This window comes from Poecile atricapillus, chromosome 1 (assembly GCF_030490865.1).
Source record: "Poecile atricapillus isolate bPoeAtr1 chromosome 1, bPoeAtr1.hap1, whole genome shotgun sequence".
NCBI lineage: Eukaryota > Metazoa > Chordata > Aves > Passeriformes > Paridae > Poecile > Poecile atricapillus.
This window is the reverse complement of record NC_081249.1, coordinates 134576407-134599111: the sequence shown is the minus strand read 5'-3', so window position 1 is coordinate 134599111 and position 22705 is coordinate 134576407. Positions and strand designations below refer to the sequence as shown.

Sequence of the window (22705 nt, the reverse complement as noted above, 5' to 3'; positions counted from 1 at the left end):
GGGGGACCAGTCAGACGGGAACAGCCTAAGTTCCCTGTTAATGGACTACCCGTTGCAATACTCAGAGGGGGAGGTGTGGCCCCAGGAGAAGGCTGTGGGCTAGCAGGGATGCTGGGAGTGCCCGCTGCCCCAGTGGTGCTGGCTCAGCCAGGCAGTACTGTCCTCTCACCTTGCAGAGGCTGAGTTATGTTTTAATCGATTGAAAAAGACAAATCCAACGGGGTCCTAGCATGTTTCCTTATCAGACAGAAGGGGAGGAGCCCTTCTGAAACACACAGGAGAGAGAGCAACCAGATGTCCAGGGACAATAGGTTGGGGAGACACAGTCTCTGCACACGCACAAAGAGTTTGGCATCTCAAAGTGCAAAAGGAAAGACCACTCTCAGAGTTAAAGGGGAAAATACTGTATTTTCTTTTCAATTTTCTATGAAGAGACAATTAATTCTGACAGCAAAATAATTTTAAAAAACCAATCACACGATTAGAGATGGGTTTAAAAATGCAAATAAAAGAACAAGGGGAGGAGACCCATTCAGGGAAGACTGCAGTGAACTGGTCCTCCAGCCTATCCTACAGTGCGTCACTCAGGGCATCACTCTGAGCCATGCTTTCTCCAGGCAGCTGCCTCCTGCCTGTGACAGACACCAGCCCACCTGGAGTTACTGTACCAAGACCACACAGGCAGAGGGAGGCAGTGCACACCCAGCACAGCCATGGCCCAAGGGCTCTGTCTGGGGCTGTGCTGCACATCCCACTTAAATCTGATGCTGAAGATGTTCAAAAGCCACTGCCAGGTCCATGTCAAGCTTCCCCCCTCACATCAGGTCTATTCAACAGGTACTCTAGAGGTGAACTCTGCCTCCCCATGCTGAAGGAATCCTGCGGCTGGGAAACAGTGTAGCAGAACTTGGAGGAGCTCTGGGCACTTCACTGGTGTGAAACTGAAGATTTCTGTAGAGGTGCTGAATATTTGCTAATTTTGGAGCAGCTACTGAAGATTTTTTATTTTTTTTTTGGTAACATGCTATTGTTCTCTGGCCAGTCTAAAACATATGTCCTTTGGTGTCCAGATGTGGAGCTCCAGGTGAAGATTATGAGGTGGCAGAAGCTTTGGGAGCAGCATTTGTCACATCTGGGGTTGTAGGGGACAGTGCATGTGTGCCTATGCCTGTCCCCACTGTCCATGCCAGACCCCTCTAAGAGGAAGCATGGTTATAATGCCAAACTTACTTCACTGGGCAAAACCATCTATTCACTCAATGCCCAAAGACCTTTCTCAAAAAATTTCCTGGCCCCACCGCTAGTGCTGGCAGGATTCAGTGAATTTTCGGTAGCCAGGATTTTGCCATCTGTTTAGCCTAGTCTGGGGTCATGGCCGCTGCTGATCTTATCCTTTTGTCACTCAAAGCTTTGCTCCTTATCTGCTGCCACACCCTTAATCTCAGGACCTGATCCAGCACACTGGGAAAATGAAGAGTCTTTTACTCCCAGTACAAGGGCTGGGATTCTTGGCAGGCTCTCTTCCGCTTTCCAGTACTGCTTAAAACTCATTTTATCATCCTCCCAGCTCCACCAGTGTTTGCCTACCAGTGACAGCCCAGCAAGTGGCTCCACACGCACAGATCCTGGCTCTCTGGGAGGATCTGTGTGCACAGCTAAATCAGCTAAATCCAAAGCAGGATTGTGCCTCACTCTCTCTGCAACACAGCTGGACATGAACAGAGCTCAGCAGTGTTAGTAAAGCAGAAAGCAGGTACAGAGGGTGCTAAAGGCAGCTGGATTTTGGGACAGGGCAGCAGGGAAAGTGAATGCAAGTCTAGCAGCTGCCATGGCATCCTCCTGCCCAGGAGGTCTGCTGACTCTGCCAACTGTCTCTTGAGTTTTGGGCAGTTCAAAACGATTTTAACCATGTTTCCAAAAGCTCCTATGTGGTGGACAGTCAGATAGTGCCAGTATGATTTCAGCTTGTAGATCACTTAGCTGCTTCAGGAAACATTATTCTCACTGGCTGTGGTCGAAGCTGGGAAGATTTGCTGTTTGGAGAACCTGGAAGAAGGTCACTGAACTCAAGAGAACTTGTGCCACATGACTTCGCTCAGCAGAAGGCTGTACCTTCATGGCCCTGATTTCAAGTAACCTCTATTATAACCTATCTTGACCCCCTTAATATTCATTCTGATTGAAAAGTTCCATGGCTAGAGCCCCCCTACAAACTCTTGTCCCATTATGTCAGGCATGTGGACACTATACATCCCAGTTCTCTCACTAATGCCATCACTAAACAGAACCACAGCCCTCAGGCTCTGAAACTCATCCCCTGGGCACAATACTGTGCTTCCCTATCACTGCAGCCCAAGACACGCTCTCCTATGACCAAGCTCCTTGAGAAATGACCTACTGGTCACTGCCTCCACCTATCAAGGAGGGGGTCATAAAGACAGATTCTCCCGGGATGTCCACTCCCCCACTTCATGAGTGAAAAAGCAGTAAGAACTAATGTGCAAGACAGCCTTCCCTAGTCCCTTTCCCCCAGCACAAAAGATGAACCCAAGAGCAGTAGCACAGCCTCTCTGCATGAACAGACGTGCCAGGGGCTGGCTTCTGCCAGCTGCCCACCCTGTCCCAGGAAGGACACCACCGCTGGGAGATGTAAGAGGGCCTTGTTCAGCTCTGAGAATCATTCTCAAAAAGAACTACTGGAAGACATAGCAGTAAAGCAAGGGACTACTCCAGCTGGAGTTGTCAGCTAGAGACCTCCCAGCACCACTTACTCAATAGAGTGGAAAAAGTAGCTAGCAGGGCACTAATGACTATTTTCCATGTAATTTTAAATCTAGTTTCATTTCTTTTTCTTTTTTTTTTTTTTTTTCTCCTTTCCACTCACTGGGTTTCTAATACTGGTAACCTTTCTCTACAGCTCCCGTGTGTGTGTGTGTGTGTATGTTTAAGTGTGTGTGTGGCAGAGGCAGTGGGCGTCAGATGTTTAGGCACTTGGGGCAAAGCCAACGCGGTTGTTATCACGGTCAAAGGCGGAGTAGTAGGGTCCAATAAAGACATCTCCCAGGATCCAGAGTGGGCCCCCAGGGGGTGGGATATCCAGGCCTGAAAAGCCACTCATGCATAAAGTCTCTCCTTGTGCACCAATCTAGAAAGAAGAGTGAGAGCTTCAATTTAAGCAGGTCATTCCTTTCCCTCAACCTTGCAGGCTTGGCAAGAGCACCTGCAAGGCTGCCTTTGCTTCGGCCTCTCCCAGACTGAGAACCACAGATTGCAAAAGTGACTCCCAACCCACCCCTTTTACAACTCCAGACCCAGCTCCCCCTCCCTCTTAAGCACTAAAGCATCAAGCAAAGCTGCACGTGACCATAAACCTCCCAGCTCACACAGCTCTGAATTAGAGCCATTGCACAAGATGGTCCTTACAAGTTGATTCTGATGGCTTAAGTGGCTTGGTGGCCTCTGCTATAATAAGGCTGGCCTCATGGCACCAGACTGCAGCAGAAAAGAGCTAAATGTTTGAAGAAAGTGATTCAAGTTTGCTTCCCCTTTCTTAACCATCCTGCTATCCCCTACGAGCATTATGCAGAGGGTCTTATTCCTGTGAGACTTTGATGAGGTTACTTGGATGCATCTGCACTGCCACCACCCTGACACCCCAACCTTTCAGACTTCTTCCTGAGCACCAGCTCCAGCACTGCTTTGGCTGATCTTGTGTTTTGGTGCAGTGGAAGCAAAAGCCAGGCCCTGGGGAAGAAGCATAAGGCAGGAAAAATCTGCCTGAACATACCTTGAGGATATACTCATTTCCTGTGAGGACGAAGGGTTTCCCTCCTAGTGTCATTGTGATGTTAGGCAATGTTGGCACTTTTTCACAGGGGACCATGTACTGAAATTGCAACAGTAAAAGCTTTAGTTTGGACTTCCTCCACTCCCAGTCTTCCTTGAGCACAGTCACATCTTTGCTGTGGTTTTCCCTAAAACCAGCTCATCTCAGGGTGCAGAAGCTCGAGCTGGGGTAAGTAGGCTGCTCCCTGCCTAAGGCTCCAAGATGAGGGGCAAGAGGGCTTTATGGATAGACATGGAGCCAAAGGATGTTGGATTCAGCTTTTTACTCTGCTGATTCCCAGGCTGCCACAGCTGACGTGGCATGGTCGGGGGTTTTTACCAGAGGAGTGGCAGCTGTGGCTTGGTACACAGACAAAGCCTGTTTCATTAACAATGGCAAGTCTTGGGGATGATGGCAGGTGTAAGCCAACTGTTGCTGCAGCTTGGAGTCTCTGACACTGCAGAAATTCCGGACAAATGCTCATGGACCTGATCTGGGAGGGCTTTCAGAGCAGGCCATTGTTTTCTACAAGGTCTTCATAATCTATATTCTTCTACAATTTTAGGGAGGGGAGAGAGTCTTGTGAGATTAGCTTTGATGGTAGGAAAAAGGTTGCCATTTGCATGAAATATACTTTTACTAAAGTGTCTCTGGACTCACATTAATATGAATCCTTTGTCTCAGCTGCAACTCAGATCCCTTCTCTTCCACCTCCCAGACATGGGTGGCAGAGGTGACTCAAAGCTTCCCAAAGTTCATGGGACCTGGGCTTTCTACCGTGAGCACAAGTAAGGTAATGAATGCTCCCCAGGGTCAAAAAATGAAGGGGTCCCTGCTGTGCCAGTGGCTTTTCCAGGAGCAACAGCTGGGAACAAAGATCAGAGGGAGCAGAAGACTAGGGTTTCAACAAGCATCTGGGTACAAAGTAGGGTGTAAGCACAGATGTGATGGCTAGAGACCCCACATTTCCGGCCTGGCCTCACCTCGCCTTTTATGAGTGGTTTTGCACCAATGGCCTGCTGTATCTTCTTCACTTCTTTGGTGGGGCCAGTGATGAGTGAGGTTCCCGTGTCCACGATGGCCTCACAGCCCCCCTGACACACGGTCAGCCCGTTGGCAACATCCACCCTGGGGAGAGATACCCAGACATTAGACAACCCTTCAAGGCCTCCCAGTGAAGGCTGCAGGAAGCAGTACGCAGGCAGGCAAGGGAGGGCTGTGAGACAGGAAGGACAGATGCCCAGAAACACTGATGCAGCACCAACTCAATGCGCAGACCCCCTGGATCCCTGTTGTCTGCTCGTGACTGAGTAGGTGCCTTTAAGTGTAACTACATTTCTGCAGAGAGCCTGGATGCTGCCTGTGTACCCTGCCTGCTACCTGCACTCCAGAGCTAGTGCTGCAGCTAATGGACATGGGAGAGAACTAAGGACAATGAATTATGGACTTTTATGGCCTGTGCTACTGCAGGAAAACAAAGGGTTAAAGGGGTGGTGTGACAGCCATGAGCAAAGGAAGGGTTCCTGTGCAAAGAAAAGGCAAGCCTGGAGCTGCTTGGCTTCCTCACCCACATCACATTTCACAGCAGTGCAGAAAGACAAAGCCTTCTAGCCAAGGGTCTGCCATGCTTTGCCAACGCTGCAGCTCTGGGGGAAAATGAGAACTAAAACACCGTGCTGGGGAGGGATGCAATTCCCAGGAAAAGGACACACTCTGATCACAGGCCACTTTTAAGTTCCCATCACGTGGGAGAGCTCAGAATAGACTGTGGGGCTGGCGGCCGTCAGCTCAGCCTGCTCTCCTCCCCTCTGCCTCCAACAATGCGCACTGATTGCTGTGCCGTGCCCTTCAGTCAAGGGCTGGCTTCCTGAGGCCTCATCCTGCTCCTCCGGAGCTGTGTGCAGGACAGCTATGCAGCTCAGGCCTTGATGAGAGCTGAGCAAAACTGGGGTTTGATCCATGGAGGTCGCTCTGCCTGCAAGGGGAACACGATGGCATTTTTCTCCACTTTGCAAGGAGGCAGCAGGCCTCCTTTAAAGGGTCAAAGGTCATAAACAAAAGGAAAGTATTTTGCAAAACATCTTCGTACGGCTTCTGCCTTTCGTCTCCTTCCAGCGACAAACAACCCAGCCCTAGGGTGTGATTTAATCTGCTTTTTTTGGTGTGGATGTGTTGCAAGGATGATTCCTTTTTGAGGAGGATCTCATCCAAGCCTCAGGCGTGTGTTGTCTGCACATGTGACCCCACACATGTAGTCAGGTGGATGGGGAACTTACGAATCCATGTGTATCTGCCAGTAGGCCTTGCGTGTGACATTAAACCAGCTGAACTCGCCCTTGTAATACTTGGGGTCGGTGCCTCCCAGGACCATCTCACCACCAGGCTCACCAGAGGGATCTCTGAAAAACAATACCCAAACCTGTGAACATCAAAGGTAGGGTGAGAACAACCTGCTTCAAGTGCCCCTCAAAATACCTGCTGGGGGGCTTGGAGGTGAAGCATAGCATTAACAGTACTGGAGACAGATAACTTATGTCATGCTATGTCATGTCAATATAAGGACAGATAATGTGAGATAGGCTGGGATGGGGAAATGGGAGTATTTTGGCCCAACCAAACCATCTTGCAGCTTTCCACCTGGTACCTTCTCACAGAAGCCCAAAGAAACTCGTGGCAGGGAAAGGGGATGGAAAAGGGGAACTGAGCACTGATACAGGGACTTCCTAAATCAGCTTGTAAAAAGTGCCCGTGAAGGGCTGGACACAGCTGATGCAGGGTTAGGTTATCTGCACTCAACTCTGCCAATCAGCAGCCTTGGAGTGAATCCTCAAGGTTACCATCAGCTAAGAGCTCACTGCTGAGCAGATGGGAAGAAATATGGTGATGGGGGAGGGCTGGTGCTTGAATGGCCAGCAGCAGCCCTCTCTGCCCTCCCTGCTCTTGGCATGCTACTTTTTGGGCTGAAGTAGTTCAGAGTCGCTGCTGTGGTGCCAGGAAAGTGACGGGGTGTCCAGGGGGGAGCAGCAGTGGGTGGGAAGGTGCTGGCAGCTGCAGAGGCAGATTTCCCAGGGTGGTGAGAGAGCATTAGCCCCCTCATTAGTGATGACTGATGGGGAGGCACCTTTGCCGGCAAGGCAACATGGTGGTGACAACATGGCTTACAGATTTTGGCAGCAGACTGGGGCTGTTTACCTCTCTAAAGGGGACTGCACTAGCAGCAATCTCATGATCACAGCCCTGTTTATTTTTATTTCTCTTTCATCTGTCTATTCATCAGTTAAGAAATCTGGTCACAGATCCATCCAGGTTTTTATCAGTAAAAGAACTGCATTTCTACTTCCCTCCTTCTTACTTCAGAGCAGCAAACATAAGAGATTTTGGCCTGACTGCTCCTGCAAGCAAAACTTCCTGTGCCTTTCCCAACTGGGAAGTGTTGTCTAGAGTGTAAAACAGCAGATGACAAGAGGTGCTACTGGGAACCAGAGAAAAGCCCACTGGGCTTGCCCTCACAACCAGAGGTGTGCCACCAAACCAAATGCTACCTGTTTAGGTAGAAAGAGAACATATTTTTTTCGACCAGCTTCTGTTTCATGATGTTATCGAAGAAAGGCTCGGCGCCCTCCACAGAGATCTTTGGGAATGCCAGGCCCAGGATGCCATCAAACTTGGCAGCGATGAATGTCATGCCTGGCTGCTTTGTGGCCTCCCCAAAGGTCTGATCCAGGATTTTCAAGTCACCAAGCTGTGGGGAGATGGGGAGGAAAAGGAAAAGCAGATTGTAAAGAACACTGACTCATGGGACCTGGGTGGTAACAGAACCTCACTGAACACAGGCTGCAGCTGCAGCCCATCCCTCAATGTGCTGCCACGCTCCTGCCTGCTTTCACCATTGCATTTCTAGGCAGCTGCAGAAACCAGGCACCCTAGTGCCACTCTTGTCAGGGGAAGAGACTGGCAACTCTGGCTCAGTGGAACCTCCCGAGTCCCTGCAAAGCCCAGTCCTTCTAAGGGCAGGAGAATCCCTTTAGCCTTTTGCAATGTCCCAGCACTGGCCTTGCTGTTCTGCAGCCCCTCCTCTTTGCACAGAGGACCCATATCCATTTTCCCCTCCTACATCTCCCCCCCTATCACCTACTTCATTATTTCCTCCCAGTCTGAAAAGCTCTTGTGCTGTGCCTTTAATCCTCCTCCCCACTCTGGACATCTTCTAAGCGATCTGTGTATCCTGCCTCCTTGGGTGCTGCACCCATCCTCGGTTGGAAGCACAAATCCCTCTCACCTCTGCCCACCACCCCTGTGACCTCCCCTACATAGGAAACATCCCCAGGATATTGCTGAATCTCTTGGAAGAGCCACCAGCCCGCACAGACCTCCCATGACAGGGGAGAAGACCCAGCCAAGAAAGCGAGGTTGAGCCTGAAGCACGAAAATAGCAAGCAGAGTACTGAGAATTCAAAGGTCACCTCCCTTGCCAGCCATGAGAAGGACTGGCACTCCCCACTGGAAAGCTGAAATGCATTCCAAGGGAAAATCCCCACAAAGAAGATGATCAGAGAAAGGAAGACAGCTCTGCTGATGGGGAGCAGGATGCATCTGCTGGCTTCTGGGTCTAGCAGTTCAGGAGGCTTGTAAGCTTCTGGATGACCACAGGCAATTTTAGCATCCTTGCTAGGACAATTTCAGCCTCTCAGCCTGCAGCTAGCAGCCCTGTAGTGAGCCAGGCTGGACTGACAAGCTGGCCTCTCCTACCTGATGGCAGATAACGATCCCTGCAAATTACTAATATCCCCCCAGGGTTAGACAGTGCAAGGCTGGGACAGCAGTGCTGCCTTTAATGGTATTGGAGGATTGCACTAGGAAAGGGCGATCGAGCCTTGCGAAAGCTAAAAGCCACAGGGCAGGATGCGGGGGGAAAGAGCGCGTGGCAGCGCATCTGCTCGCCAGCGCCTGCCCCAGTTGTATGCTCCAAGTTTACAAAAGCCACCCCTCAGCACTGCTGGTCCTCAGCAGCTCAGAAAATTCAATGAAGCTTCTACTTGAAAAAAAGTAAAATGCAATGGACTGATAACACTGAGTGTCAGGTTTGTTTGAATATTGCTCTGCTTGCACATCCCAAGGGGAAGGCAGATTTCTGCCCAGTCATGGATTCTCAACAGACCCTGCCTGTGCTTGGTCCTCAGCAGGGCTGAAACCCAAGACCATCTTTAGCAGAGTGCTCCTGCCAGGTGACAGATCCTTTGCCTCTGTCTCCTGGCTGGCTCTCGCCCCAACACAGAGCAACCAAAAATCATGACTAGTGGATGGCCGTGCGGTGGCCACTCTCCAGCACTTTGCAGATGGGTGTCAGCACTCCACAGCTCGCCTGGTCTCCTTGTTAGTGGCCTCAGCCAGCAGTTAAGCACTGGCGGCAAAGGCAGACCAAGAGGTGAGGGCCTCTGGCACATCTTGCACCAGGGCTTGGGGTGCAGAGGCACAAGGGAGAGGCAAGGATAGTACTGTCCTGTGCAGTGTATCTGCACTGCAGTCATGGGAGAGACTTTGTGCCCTGTGGCCAGCTAAGTTTCCTCTGCTGTCTTTGAAGGACATCCCAAGGTTGGGCTGTGATAAAGAGATGAGATGCCTGAGCAGCAGAGGGCTGGCTGAACCGCTGCTCTTTGGAAAGCAAGAAGCACTGCAGGCACTACAGGGCATCACTCCTCCACAGAATCCACAGAGAGGATATCTGACATGAGCTCATCACCCTCTCAAAAAAATATTAGGGCTGAGGGACTCTGGACTACCTGCCAACAAGCATCTTCTGGTCAGATATCAGTGCTACCAGAGGCTGCTGTGGCTGCTTCCACCCACCAGAATGACTGGAGCCAAGAGGGTCACGCTGGAGGTTATTTCAGTGTCTTTCTTTCATGACTATACCTGACTGGGAGCTTGCCTACAACATGTTGTGTATCAGAGGAGGCATCCTGGTGTCCAAGATGAAGGTCCCTGACCCTCAGAGTCAACCCTGCTCCTGCCTACTACAAGTGGGACACTGCTCAGCTCCATGCAAGAGGCTTCTCTTGCTTCTCTGCAGACAGAAACCAAATGCCACAAGCTGTGTCTGACAAGAGCCATCCTCACTTCCTGAACAAACTGAGGCAGAAAATCCTTCCTCTGAGCTGCCGGGAAGTAGAGAGCTAATTAGCAAACAGGCACTAGGGTGACAATTACAAACCAAAAAAAGAGAAAAAATAGTAATTTTCTTTCTGACTCATTCCAGCCCTTGCATTAAGCCCATACTTTCTAATGACAATGAAGTTTGCTGTTTGCCTTGCTGCATCTTTGGAGAAGCATAGCAACAGCTGATGCTTCTAGGCTAGCCTGAAATCTTCGTGCTGTAAGGACGGGCTAAAGAGTACATCTTGCAAGAGTCACACACTTTAATCTTCTCCTGGATACTTTTCTTTTGATTCTGATGAAATTGGTAAGCCAATACTTTTCAGCTGAACCTAAACAGAAACCTCCAAATCCCCAGATTCATGTGCTTATTCAAAACTTTTGCTTTGTTTCTCCCCCCCTGCAAAGCAAACATATGCTCTTATCCCTGCCAGGAGAGCAAGTAAGCTGACAGCACATGCACCCCTGACGTTTGGCAGCTGGCAAACTCTCCCAAGCATCTGTACCTGGAAGGAAGTCATGAAAGGCACTTGTCCTTCACGGGACAGAAAGCTCTGCTTTTGCTTGCTGAAAGGCAAACTGTGAAGCAACCACTGCCCAGTTAACTCAAGCTGCACACTGAATACTGCTGGGGAACCTCCCCCTGGGTTGTTACCCAGCCTTTACAAGCATAAGCACCAGTTCTTAATGTGAGACCAGGATGGGGCAGTAAAGAGACCTTTTCTGGTCTGTGTTTGGGCAGCTGCCCATGTGGGCATCCACTAATGTGTGGATATTGGCCAAGAACAAGCTGGGCACCACCAGCAGTCTGTGCAGTGGTGTACCATGTGAGCAGTCTCCACTCCCAGCCTGCTGACCTGCAGACTAATGCCTTCTCCCTTCTCAGCCTGCCATGGTTATTGCTACCTTAACAGTCATCATTACCATGTCATTTCAAAGGACTCGGAAACAGCTCTGAAGAATGTTCTATAGGAGTAGGACACTCAAGAAAGAGACCCATTGAAATCTAGTAGCTCTGAGCACTCTAGTGAAAGCAATCTGGGGCAGCAAAGGGCAGGGGCAGTCATAACTCACCGTGACCACGTCTTGGCTGAGGAACCCGGAAAGGCTCCCTGTCCCGTAGTGGATGGCAAACTTGGTGCCGTTCTTCACATAGGTGCTGGATTTAGCGGAGTCGTACTTGTGGTGCACCACTGCAGTTGGGAAGGGGGACACAAGGGGACACACAGCATTAGTGCTCCTTCATACCAATGGTTCCCTAATACCTCACCCCACACCATCCAGCTTATCTGGACAAATGGACACTCAGTCATGTGAAGGTAGGCCTGAACTCAGGGCTTGCCAAGCTCAGTCTGCTTAACAAAGCATTTCCAGTGCCTGGGGAATTAGGTGGGCAGATCCAATTCAGGCTGCTAAATCCGATTTGGACGCTGGGTATTAAAAGCCTAGAGGTTATGTGGCTGGTGTGGTGTGTTAGTCAGCAGAGCAAAATGTATCCCTCCGCACGCTATGGAGAACCAGGCTGGCTTTAAATACAGTCTGCTCTGGGCATGAACATTTTCACCTCATGGACTCACCTGTTTCTTTTACTAGGAGTAGCTGGAAATTTTTCATACATTGTTTTTAGTAATTTTAGTGTTTTTAGAATTTGAAAGAATTCAAAATATTTCTTTATTTGACGAGAAGAAGGGCTTTCCCCTAGTCTAAGCTGCTTTTCCCCTTGGCTGGGTTGGGAGGTGTAGGATATCCCTGGTTTTATGAGCAGGCAGATTCCTCCTCCCCAGACTCCTCCCGAGTCACGAGCTGGCCAGCACAGTCCCATGGCTGCTTGCTGAGTGGTGCAGACAGCAGCTGAGGATGAACCAGCCAAGCCCTACACAAAGTGACAGCGCTACACAAGGAGGTTTCCAGCTAGGCTGTCTGGGTCCCAGTTTGGATTCCAGTCTGGCAGGAGCTTAAGCTCCTTGTATATTCATAAAATGAGCCCTTTGGTCCCAGCATCTCACAAGGCCCTGGCTTGAGAAACCATCTTCCTGCTACAAATCAGGAACCCCTAAGTATACCAGGTCTGGACCTCACCACCCTGTCAGTGTCCTAAAGCTTGTTTCACATATGCAAAAAGATCAGTCTACAAGAAGTCCAAATTTCCACTCTACTCCCAATGAGCACTGTGGAATGCCTTTCATGGTTGCATTTGTTGACTCCACAGGTTTCTCCACTTTGCTTAAGCAGCACAACCAGTGACTTTTAAATAGCATTTTGCCATAGCCAGGTTTGACATCCTCAGATGTGGAAGTTTATTGCATAGGAACATCACAGAATAAAAAAACCACTCGTAGTCACTAAGACATTCTCATTTCATTGTGCCTACCTGTCTCTCGTTAATTATAACACCATAAACATGCACACACATGCTCTGTGCAGCAATAAACCAGAAACTAGGACAGTTTATATCAGATCTGGCAAGAGACTGACTTTAAAAAAGTCAGCCTTGCGCAATGGGAGAGCAGCAGCATTGGTCTATAATTTGGGGAGAAACATCACAACTGATGATGCTGCTCCCCTGTTGTAGGGCTGAAGCTGTTGGAGATTTGGCCTGTATGGTTACTTGGAAAAGAAAAAACCCAGGAAAGGACTAATGAAGGATGAATGCAGGAAGCTGGGATTGTATTTCCAGCTCTGACCCTAAAAAGCCCATCAACCTCTGGCAAGTCTTTTCATGTTGCTGCCTCAGTTTCTCCTCTCTCAGTGTAAGGCTCTGCATTCTGCAGGGAAGGAGAAGATGCTTAGCAGTTTCTGGCACCCATGACACTTACTGCAGGCGATGTCCAACATGGAGCAGTGCACGGATGGCACCCAGAGGTTGGAGGAGCCAGTGTCAAAGATCACGGTGAAATTCTGGGGAGGTGTTCCGATACCGATCGCACCGAAATATTGGGCCTGCAAAGCAGAAGGGAGCCATGAGCAGAGGCAGCTGGCTAAAAGCTGTGATTAAAACCCAAAAAATCTCTTAGGGTTGAATAGAGGATCAGCTTCTTATCTAGATGTTGCCCTCCTCTTGCTTTTGGCACTGATGGGTTCCCAGCCTTTGTCCTCTGGAAGGGAGTTTCCCCTTCAGTGTTCACAGCTCATTACATCGGGTGTGAAAAGGATAAATCCAGGACAAGTGAGATGGGTGTGTGAGGGGGAGGAAATATGGGGCAGGAAGAAGGGAAGAAGAGAAAGGGGATGGTCTGCAGGCTAGCATGCAGTTCACTACAAGGATGAGAAAAAACCATGGAAGGAAGCCAAGCAAAACACCTGCGTTATTGAAAAGCTGAAACTGGCTGGGAAGCTGCTTTGCTCGTGGGTTCACAGAGAAACTGTGGGCTGCAGCGAGCAGCAGCACTGCCCACTGCAGGTGGAAGTACAGCTTCTGGGAGTTTTGGTGTTTGCTGGTGAGCTCCAGGAATGGGATGGGAATAAACAAATGCTCAGTCTCAAGAACTGGAAGACTGGAGGAGGGGTGGGAACAAAGAGCATGAGAATCCAGCAGAGATGGATTTAGGCCTCCAGGGTGAAAGACTGGGAGAAGTCCCTACAGCACAGGTATCTGATGGATACCCCTTTGCTCTGAGACTACATTTCTGCTGGTACTGGAAGAAACCTGAATGGCTGAGTTGTTGGCAAGGTATCTCTCTCTCCACAGAGGAGATGAATGGAGAATGCTAGGCAGGTGATACATGGACTCGTTTCTCCCCAGTCCTCCCAAACAGGCAGGGAGCAGCTGATTCTGAAAAGAAGGCTGATAGCACGAAAAGTCAGTAGCCTTTCCAAAACCCCCTGTGTACTTAATTAAGGGTGGGGGGCAGGGGGAGGAAAGAAAACAGGATTATCAAAGCTGTTCACCTCCTGTGCGCTTAGTTTGCAAGGCTTGCTCACTAAGTAATTAACAATCCATTGCAACATTGCAATTAGCCATAATGGGGAGGCAGCACTTGCTTCCAGTGGTTCTGTAACTGCTTGAAAATTAATCCCTGGTACATGGGCTCTGTTTGTCACATACATAGACCCATGAAGGGTCCCAAGGGCTGGCTAGTGGGGGTTGTCCCAAGAATTCCTTTGGCAGCAAAAGTATTTTGAACCAGGCTGGGAGGGACCCAATGGTCCCTTATCTGCCACCACAGGTTGGGTTGGTGCCCCTATGACAAGGGAAAACAGTGCTGCCCTGAGCAGCGGTCTGAGCGGTGGTTTCAAGAGACAACACCGTGACACAACCGCTTGCCCTGGCTTTCAACACTGCCAACTGAAACACCGGTGGTTCTTCCCAGGACAGGACGGCGCTGGTTGGGTGACAAAGCCCCTGGGGAAGGGCAGCAGGGGGAATATATCCTGAATTAATACCTAAATATCTGGGCCTAGCTTTTTTCTGCCAGCTAATGCTCATATCCTACACTGCCCAGTAAGGAACCGTGAAATAGTAAACCCTACACGTGTCTGGCAGCAGGGCAAGGGCAAACTTCACGTCCTTTATCTGGCTTCTCTTTCTGCAACCACACAGGTGCCTTTGCTCCCTAAGCTGCTGAGAAGAAAGTGGAGGTACAGGGTGGCTTTTCCCAAGGCAGTGCAGAAGATGAAGGATAGTGAGAGGAAGGGTCCTGCATCCCCAGTCCCATAGAAAGCTAGTACCCAACCTGAGTCTTCTTCCAATATCCTGTGCTGACTCATTTATGCCCCAACACCTCAAGGAATGGAGCACGATTTTTATGCCCCTGTCTTGCCAGAAGTAGAGTCCAAATGGCCAGAAGGTGCTAGGAAGGATTGTAAGTGAGCAAGCCCCTATTTATGACTGTTAATTAGTGACAAAGAGGAGAGGAAATAGGTCACAAACTGAAAAGCTCCAACTTGGGTGGCAGTGGGTTGTTTGTTGTTGTTATAATTACCAGTATTAGTATTTTTAGTTTAGTAATGATGGGAAACACCTTTTGGCACCCACTCACTAAGCCATGGGGGTGCATGAATCTGTCCTACAGGATCAACATCTCTTCCTCCTTTGCCTTCCTGGCTGTGGGAGGCTGGCATGTCTCACCACCCCCTGGGACAGGTACCCCTACAACTGACAGCCACTTGTCCAACCTTGTGCTGGGGTCTGCTGCAGTGCAGGGGATAGTTTCCAGGGGGTTGTTACTCACATCCATGTAGTTCTTCAAAATCTCCGGAGTGGGCTTACGCTCCTCGCCAAAGCCCAGCTTGTACTTGATGGCCTGGGTGATGGCATTCATGTCTGGGATCTCACTGCCTGCCTCTCTCAGGATCCGCCGCATGGAAGGGAACTTGGTCAAGGGGATCCTATGCAGGGACAGCAAACGCACACCTGTTAAAGGGGGCGTGTAGGGGAGGGATACCTAGGGAAGGGGGGCAGCAGGGATCCACTCAAAACAGGGGACGCTCCAGTACAAGGCGGGTGAGACCTGGGCTCCTGCCAGCACCCTACGCTAGATCCCCCCCCGCCGTGCTGCGTTCAGTGTTCTTCCCAAAGCTGGAGGATAGGGGGAAAGGCCGGGGGGCTGCCAGAGGTCACCGGGTGTAGGGGAAGCTGGGACGAGGCCCCTCCATGCGCAGGATGCGGGGTATGTTCCGAACCTTCCCCTCCTTGTTAGATGGAGGGGGAGCCACCCCCTACGGAGGGCCGTGAGAGAAGCTCGGAGGCCACCGCTGCAGCAGCACCGGGGGTGTTTTTCCCATGTCGCCCCCAGGCCGGGGGCTCAGCAGCCCCTGAGGAACCCCCTCCTCTCACCTGATGAGAGCGGCGCAGGACCCGGCCAGGGCGAGCAGCAGGAGGAGGCCGCGGGGTCCCATGGCGGCGATGGCGCTGCTGGCGGCGGTGGCGGCGAGGGGTCAGAGGCTGGAGGTCCCGACGCTGCGAGGCCGCGACGCCGCTCCTGCTTTCCGTCCCTGTTTTTGTAGGCAGAGCGGGCCCTCTCCACGGATTTCTGGAGTCAGCTGACGGTCTAAAATTGCAACCAGCGTCACGTGAGGGCGGGCCGGGGCGGGGAGCGGAGAGCGGGGCCGGGGGCGCCGCCTCACGGCCCCCGCGGGCTGACCCCCGGCGACTCGGGCCGTGACTCAACCCCCGGGAAAGGGGAATAAACACCGTGAAATCAGTCACGAGATGCTTGCCCGGCCGCGCGTGCTCCTTCTGCATTGCCTTTGACTTCCTTCTGCTGGGTTGATTTCTTTTTTGTTGTTCTTTCCAGGTTATCGGGAAACGACGTTTTTTCCTCCCGAGGCAGTGGAGCGGGGAGGGGGGGGACACAGGACACACGCACAGCCCCAGACAGCAGACCCCGAGTCCCTCGCAGGGCTCGGCTGCTCACGGACCTCGCCACCCACCCACTGTCACCACAGAGGTTTCATTGTGCACCCCCGCCCAGGGGGGCCATGGCAGCCCCCCAGCCCCGTGTTTGTCCCTGGCCCCAGGACACCTCCAGTTTAGGGCACTCATCCCTCCAATCCCTGCAGGCTGGGCGTTCCTGCGCCACAGGCCCAGGAACGGGCATATCCTAGGCCACAGTTTTTTTGGGAGGCGTGGGGGGGGGCTGGGGGGGATGCCAAGCCATATCTGTTGCCCCTCAAAATGCACTGTGGTGGACCTGCAGCCATTGAGAACGATGCCGGTGCAGGGCAGAGCCCAGGGGCCACCGGCCACCCTCATTCCCTGAGGTCTGCCCCTTCCTCAAGGTGCAGACGGAGCATCCAGGAGTACCAAGATGGGCTCTTCACCACCACCAAAATGTAATAACAGGGTTCAGAGGTGTCACCCCACCAACTCCGGAGGCCACAGCTAATCTCTGCCCAGTTTGCCCCAACAGAGCTCCTACAGCACCACGAGACCTGATGGAAAAACAATAATCAGATTTACAGACATTTTCCCTTCCAAGATTTGAGGGCTGGGAGGACGCTTGTTTTCTGCTCCTGCTTGTGCCCAGTCGTGGCGATGGGAAAGCAGCAGCCTGGGGGATGAGCTGGACACTGCTGGAGTGGGGGAACCCTAGCTTTGTGATGCGGTTCCTGTCCCTCTCCTGTCACTTTCATGTTCACGCAACTTCTGTAAAATTGCTGGGTCATGCCACTGGCACCTCACTTGCACCATCTCCTTCCCACACTCTGTCCCTAAGCCTCTTGCATCCTCCCGTGGCCTCACACAGGATCCTGCTGCCCTGGGTCCATGCATGCCACCCTCCCAATTGTGATCCATCCTGAGTAGAGGGTATTCCTGCCCTGGGCTGTATCTTGTCCCACGAGTTCTCCAAATCACCACATCTTGGTTGAGCTGATGGGCTTCAGGAAACCTGCCACCTCCCTGTGGGACTCAGCTGCCATTGGGATGAGGTTTTCTGGAGTGATCGCTGGAGGCATTGGTTGAATGTGGTGGGTCCCGTTATTTCGGCCAGCACCTGCTTCCCTCCTGCCCCTGCGGGTGTGTGGTCAAGCTGAGTGCCACTGACCATGAGTCAGCAAAACCTGTTGCTCTCCCGGCCTGGAGGCACTGTGTGACTCAGCAAAATCCGGTGTGGCTCATTTGGGCAAGGGGCCAGGCATAGCGGGTCTGCAGCACCGGTAGCCTGACCCCAGAGGCATCACTGCTGCTGCTGCTGCTGCTGCGGGCCCCAGCTCACGGGTCTCCTCATCTCATCCCCCTGGATCCTCGCGGGCAGGAGTGGGTCAGACATAAACCAGCGCAACCGTGGCCCCATCCAAGCAAACCCAGCTTCCCAAAGGGCTCTAAACCTCTTTACAAATGTGCTTTGCAGACAAAAAGGTCAGTCCTGATACCAGGCCCAGGTGTCCCCTATGTCCTTTATAGGCTTTCCTAGAGCCTGTGGCAGAGCAAGTACCAGCCCTCCACCTTTCTCTTTGAAGTGGCTGGGAAACTGTAGCTGGCCAGGTAACCTGCACTTTGGCCCAAGGCTGGGGCTGCTATGGTAGCTCCTCCTCGAGCGTTTCCAGTCTGGCCAGTTTCTGCTAGAATCCCGTGGCTATGGAGTGGGCTCCAGTGTGCAGGGCTGGGCTCGTGGGTACAGCATGCCATACTTGTCATGTACTATCACACAGTGCACAGCAAAGTGCTTCAGCAGAGTAAGAACTCTGGACCCAGGCTGTGGCTGGGTTTTTCTGATTCCAAGGGATTAATGACAAGCTTTGCTGTTATGAATGAGCCTTTGCTTGAGCTTCATGGTAGCAAGGCTTGTGTCCTCACCTAGGGCTGCTCTCATACCAGTGCAAGAGGGTTGCTGCTTTTAGAGCGGTTCTAAGTGACTTATATGTCCCATGTTTCCAATGGTTTATTGGGAAAAAAGGAGAATGGGCTGTGTCAGGGAATGTTACAATAGTGATCCTTTCCTGGGTGCTTGCAGGATGGGGAAGGGACGGGGGGTCTTATTCCCTGAGTTTTTAATCTGTCTCTGCACCAGCAGTTCTGGAGCTGACACTGCAGTACCTGCTTGCTGGGGGGATCAGTGGCTCCAGTAAGGAGGCAGGATTTCTGCATTCAGACTCCCCCAGCACCTCTGTGGAATGTTTGTCCTGATGTTAAAGCCTTGAGAGGTACAGTGGGTATGTTTAACCAGGAGCTGGGAGCACGTCTTGGTATTTATAGGCTGGGCCTATGAGAGTTGCACCGTATTATCTTAAAAAGATAGAGTGGCACGAGCCTGGGCTTAGGTTTTTTACACATTTTTCCTTGTTTGTGGAGCAAACAGGGAGTGCCCGTGGCTGAGGCATCTAGAGAATGTGTGAGACACAATGGAGTCATTTATCCCTCTTCACTCCTATTTTTGTCACAGTGTATGTCCCCCTTTCCTTGCTGCTCTATCTCCCTAGCCCCCTGCATCCCCTGTGGCTCCAAGGGGTGAACCAGCGCATTGTCCCCTGCAGCCACAGCTGTGGGTGTGGGGTGACACACCTCTGGGGCCCAGCCATGCTTTCACAACTTCCATGCCTGCTTGAGAGGATTCCCAAGGTGGGGTAAAATGACTCAGCTCCAATAGCTCCAGTTGGGAAGAGCACCCCAGCTCTGGGAGACTGGGGTCTCTGCAAGACCTGGCTGTCCTATCTGCCCTTTGCCACACAGGCAGGGACCTGATGCAGCTTAGTTTACAAACATAGAATCCTTTAGGTTGGAAAAGACCTGCAAGATCATTGAGTCCAACCGCTATCCCAGCACTGCCAAGTCCACCACTAAACCATGTCCCTAAGTGCCACGTTTGCATGGCTTTTAAAAAGTGCCTTTGGCAATGGTGATGTCACCATTCTCCTGGCCAGTCTGTTCCAAAGCCTGATCACCTTTTCAGGGAAGAAATTTTTCCAATATCCAGTCTGAAGCTCCCCTGGCACAACTTGAGGCCATTTTCTCTCATCCTGTCACCTGTTACCCGGGAAAACAAGCCCCCACCTCACTGTAGTCCCCTTTCAGGCAGTTGTAGGGAGTGATTAGGTCTCTCCTGAGCCTCCTTTTCTCCAGGCTAAACATCCCCAGCTCCCTCAGCCTCTCCTCATAGGACTTGTGCTCCAGACCTTTCACCAGCTCTGTTGCCCTTGTCTAGACATGCTCCAGCACCTCAATGACTTTTCTAGTAGTGAGCAGCTCAGAACTGGACTCTAGATGCAGCGTCACCAGCATCCAGTACAGAGGGACAATCACTGCCCTAGCCCTGCTGGCCTCAGTATTTTTGATACAGGCCAGGATGCCACTGGTTTCCTTGGCTACCAGGGCCTCATGTTCAGTTTCAAATGCCTTATTTTTGGGGGATCTAACAGGTCTCCCATTTGCAGTTTCGCAGACCTCTGCCAGGGTTGCTACAGTGGCTTCCTTGTCCTTACATATGGCTGTGTGTTTGCCTTCACCCTTTCCTCAGTGTTTTTTCCTAAATTTATTTATCACAGCAGTACCAATGTCATGAACTGCATTGACCTACAGGGCAAGGAAAGCTTCAGCTCAGAGATGCAGATTATTTTTTTGCTCAACTTTGGGTGGGATTTTTAGAGGGCATCTTCAAATTCAAGAAAATGCATTTCTGATTTTGAAGCTCATTCCTAAAAGAGAAAACTATTCTCCCATCTGAGGTGAGCAGAGCCTACGGGTGCACAAGCCTGGGCAAGTCTGGTTTCAAACACCCTGCCTTTGCTGGTGCTGGTGCTGGTGTGAAGGTACTGGATGCAGCTCATTAGTGGAGCCTGATTCACCATCCTGGAGATCCCGAGTAAAGCAGTGGTAACTTTTTCCCGGCATGGTGCCAGAACTTCACCCACTCCCTACACCATTTCCTAAACTGATGTACAATTCACAAGGTGAGGGTGCGTTTTGCAGTGGCACTGGCACATCCCAAACTACACCCTTTTTCAGGGTAACACCCACAAAAGCAAGACTAAAAGGTGGCTTAGTAGCAGCTCTGTGTGGTGGGAAACCTAGAAGCAGAGGAGGGGTTGCACTAAGCTCAGCAAAGTGACTCATGCAGGCCCTGGCCATTGTGTCCCAGTGCTGTGGGCACTGGGGAAGATGTGCTTGGCATCATGGGTGGTGGCAATCCCCAGCCCATTCATGCCAGCTGCCTGGGGCTGGTTTGGAGGCACAGCTGGCCGGCAGCCTGCTTAAACATGTTCTGACTGCCATCATGGGCTGCAGTGACCTTGGGGAAATGCTAAGTGGAGTCGCAAAAGGCCAAGGCTGGGTGGTATTTTTTCCCTTGGTGTCTCTCACGCTGCAAACCGTGATCCTGCCAGCAGGTGAGGGTCTCTCACTGGTGGCCATGTGACACGAATGGATGTCATAACAGGCAGGAGCCTTGAGCATGGCTTCATCCTCATCAAGGCCATTTGCAGCAGTCATACGGAGTGTTCTCATCACATCTTGCTTCTTCTCCATCTTCTCCCTAGCTATTTAAAAACAAAACCCAGGCAGGATTTCGTAAGTGAAATATACTTAAGGTCTTTAAGATTCTGAGCTGCTCTGGTGTCTTCACTAGGGTTTACTTACACACTACCTTGCCTCCGTGGGCTGCTGCCAAGCTTGACATTGTCTGTCCCTGTGTCCCACGCACTCTATGGCCCTGCCCAAATCCTTGCCACCCCCACACCACTTGCCTGTTCCTGACCCTGCTCGGCATTGGATGTTCTTCGTCATCCCCTGGCCCATCCTCCCCCACGGCTAGTGACATACCTGGCACCCACCTTGGGGAGGAGGGGACCTGCCTCTCCCTGGCTGCTGGCCCTGTCTGCTCCTCAGGGCAGGGATCTCATGTTGTTTGCCTCACCCGAGTTATTTTGCAGCAGGCTGAATTGCCAGGGATGGGCAACAACAATCCTGGCAGACGCTGGCAGCAAAGCAGCGTGACCTGCGGCTGACAGGATGGGGTGGTAAGTGGCAATGATGGTATTGATTCATCCCCACCCACGCCAGGATGTGATGGGGAACACAGGGACCCAACTCACCTTGCCACCACCTTGAGCAATTCCTGATTCTGTCCCCCATGTAAGCCTGGCTTGGGATGGGGGGTATTGGCATGATGGTGGGGGTTCCATCATGATGCAGGGAAGTGCCTCCAGCTACATCCAAGCAACATTTTCATTTCTTTGCCAGCACTAGATGCTATTTAATTATTTCCTTTAGTTTCCAGCAGAAGCTGCCCTAAGATGACCATCATTTATACAATCATGTCTCTTCCATGTACCAAAACACTAAAGCAATTGACACTTCTGATCCTGAGAGGAGTGTGGGCTCAGAAACATGAGGGTCAACACCCCATTGCAACCCAATGATCTGCTTAAACGTTGCAATGTGTTTCCTTGGAGTGGAAGCAACCAGCCCTCACTGGTGATTTGGTGAGTCAGTCTGGACCTCCTGGGGCAGTTTCTGCTGTGTCAATGTTTCCACAAAGGCTCTGAATTCTAATTTATTGTCACCTTTCTCCTAAGCTCCATCTTTACTTGCCACCACAGCCACTATTTTCAGTGCTACTGCCTGGGGTTAAGATCTTGAAACCAGTTTTAAGCACGTCGGCAAACACAGTCTGTAGCTTTGCACACCCTCCCTCTGACCTTCTACATGCAGAGCAGCCTGTTAATAATTTTTTGCAGCGTGGGACGTGGCATCTCGGCCTCTCTGCCTGAGAACTCCTGAGTATTTCTTAAGGTACACTGCCACCAGGGTGACTTAGGGTTATGGTCAAAATGTAAAGATGCCTTGCTCAGTGCTCATAACCAAAGGTGCTTGTAGGTTAGGGAGGTGTGGGAGCATACTTGGCAGACACTGCAGCTGCACCCAGGTCCTGCAGCCTCCAGCATCATCTCCCTCTGCAGCCAGGAGTCAATGAAGCTGAACAGCTTGGACACTGCCACTGCAGATCTCTATTAGCAGTTAAATACCTGCCAATCTTCCCTCCCTGCAGTGCCACCATTTTATAAACCACTTTCTCTTTCTTAGCACTGAGTTGTTTTGTTTTTAGCACTGCAACCCTAAATTGACTGGTGCAGTGAGTGAGGGATTAAGGGCATGGTCCTGGGCAAAGGTCTCCCACAACTCCTCGGGGCCAACCATCTGCAGTGTCTGATCCCTGGGGTCACGCGCCCCACCCTGAAACAAGGGCCACTTGTTTGGCATCGCCGGCAGAGCTGGGCCCTGCAGAGGAGGCAGCTGGCCTGCCTGTGGCTGAGAAGAGTAGGGGCCCACTTCCTTTTCTGGACCAGGAG

At 51.4% G+C, this 22705-nt stretch overlaps 1 protein-coding gene across 1 annotated transcript; it reads right to left on the bottom strand.

Moving 5' to 3' along the window:
• Nucleotides 1-388: 388 nt before the first annotated feature.
• CTSD (cathepsin D) lies at nucleotides 389-16108 on the bottom strand. Its single transcript, XM_058863475.1, has 9 exons — nucleotides 15756-16108; nucleotides 15151-15307; nucleotides 12796-12919; nucleotides 11054-11172; nucleotides 7369-7568; nucleotides 6103-6225; nucleotides 4810-4954; nucleotides 3788-3886; nucleotides 389-3145 (listed from the first exon to the last, which is right to left on the bottom strand). The coding sequence occupies exons 1-9, from the start codon at nucleotides 15815-15817 to the stop codon at nucleotides 2984-2986; spliced, it is 1191 nt and encodes a 396-aa protein (XP_058719458.1). The 5' UTR covers nucleotides 15818-16108; the 3' UTR covers nucleotides 389-2983.
• Nucleotides 16109-22705: the final 6597 nt, after the last annotated feature.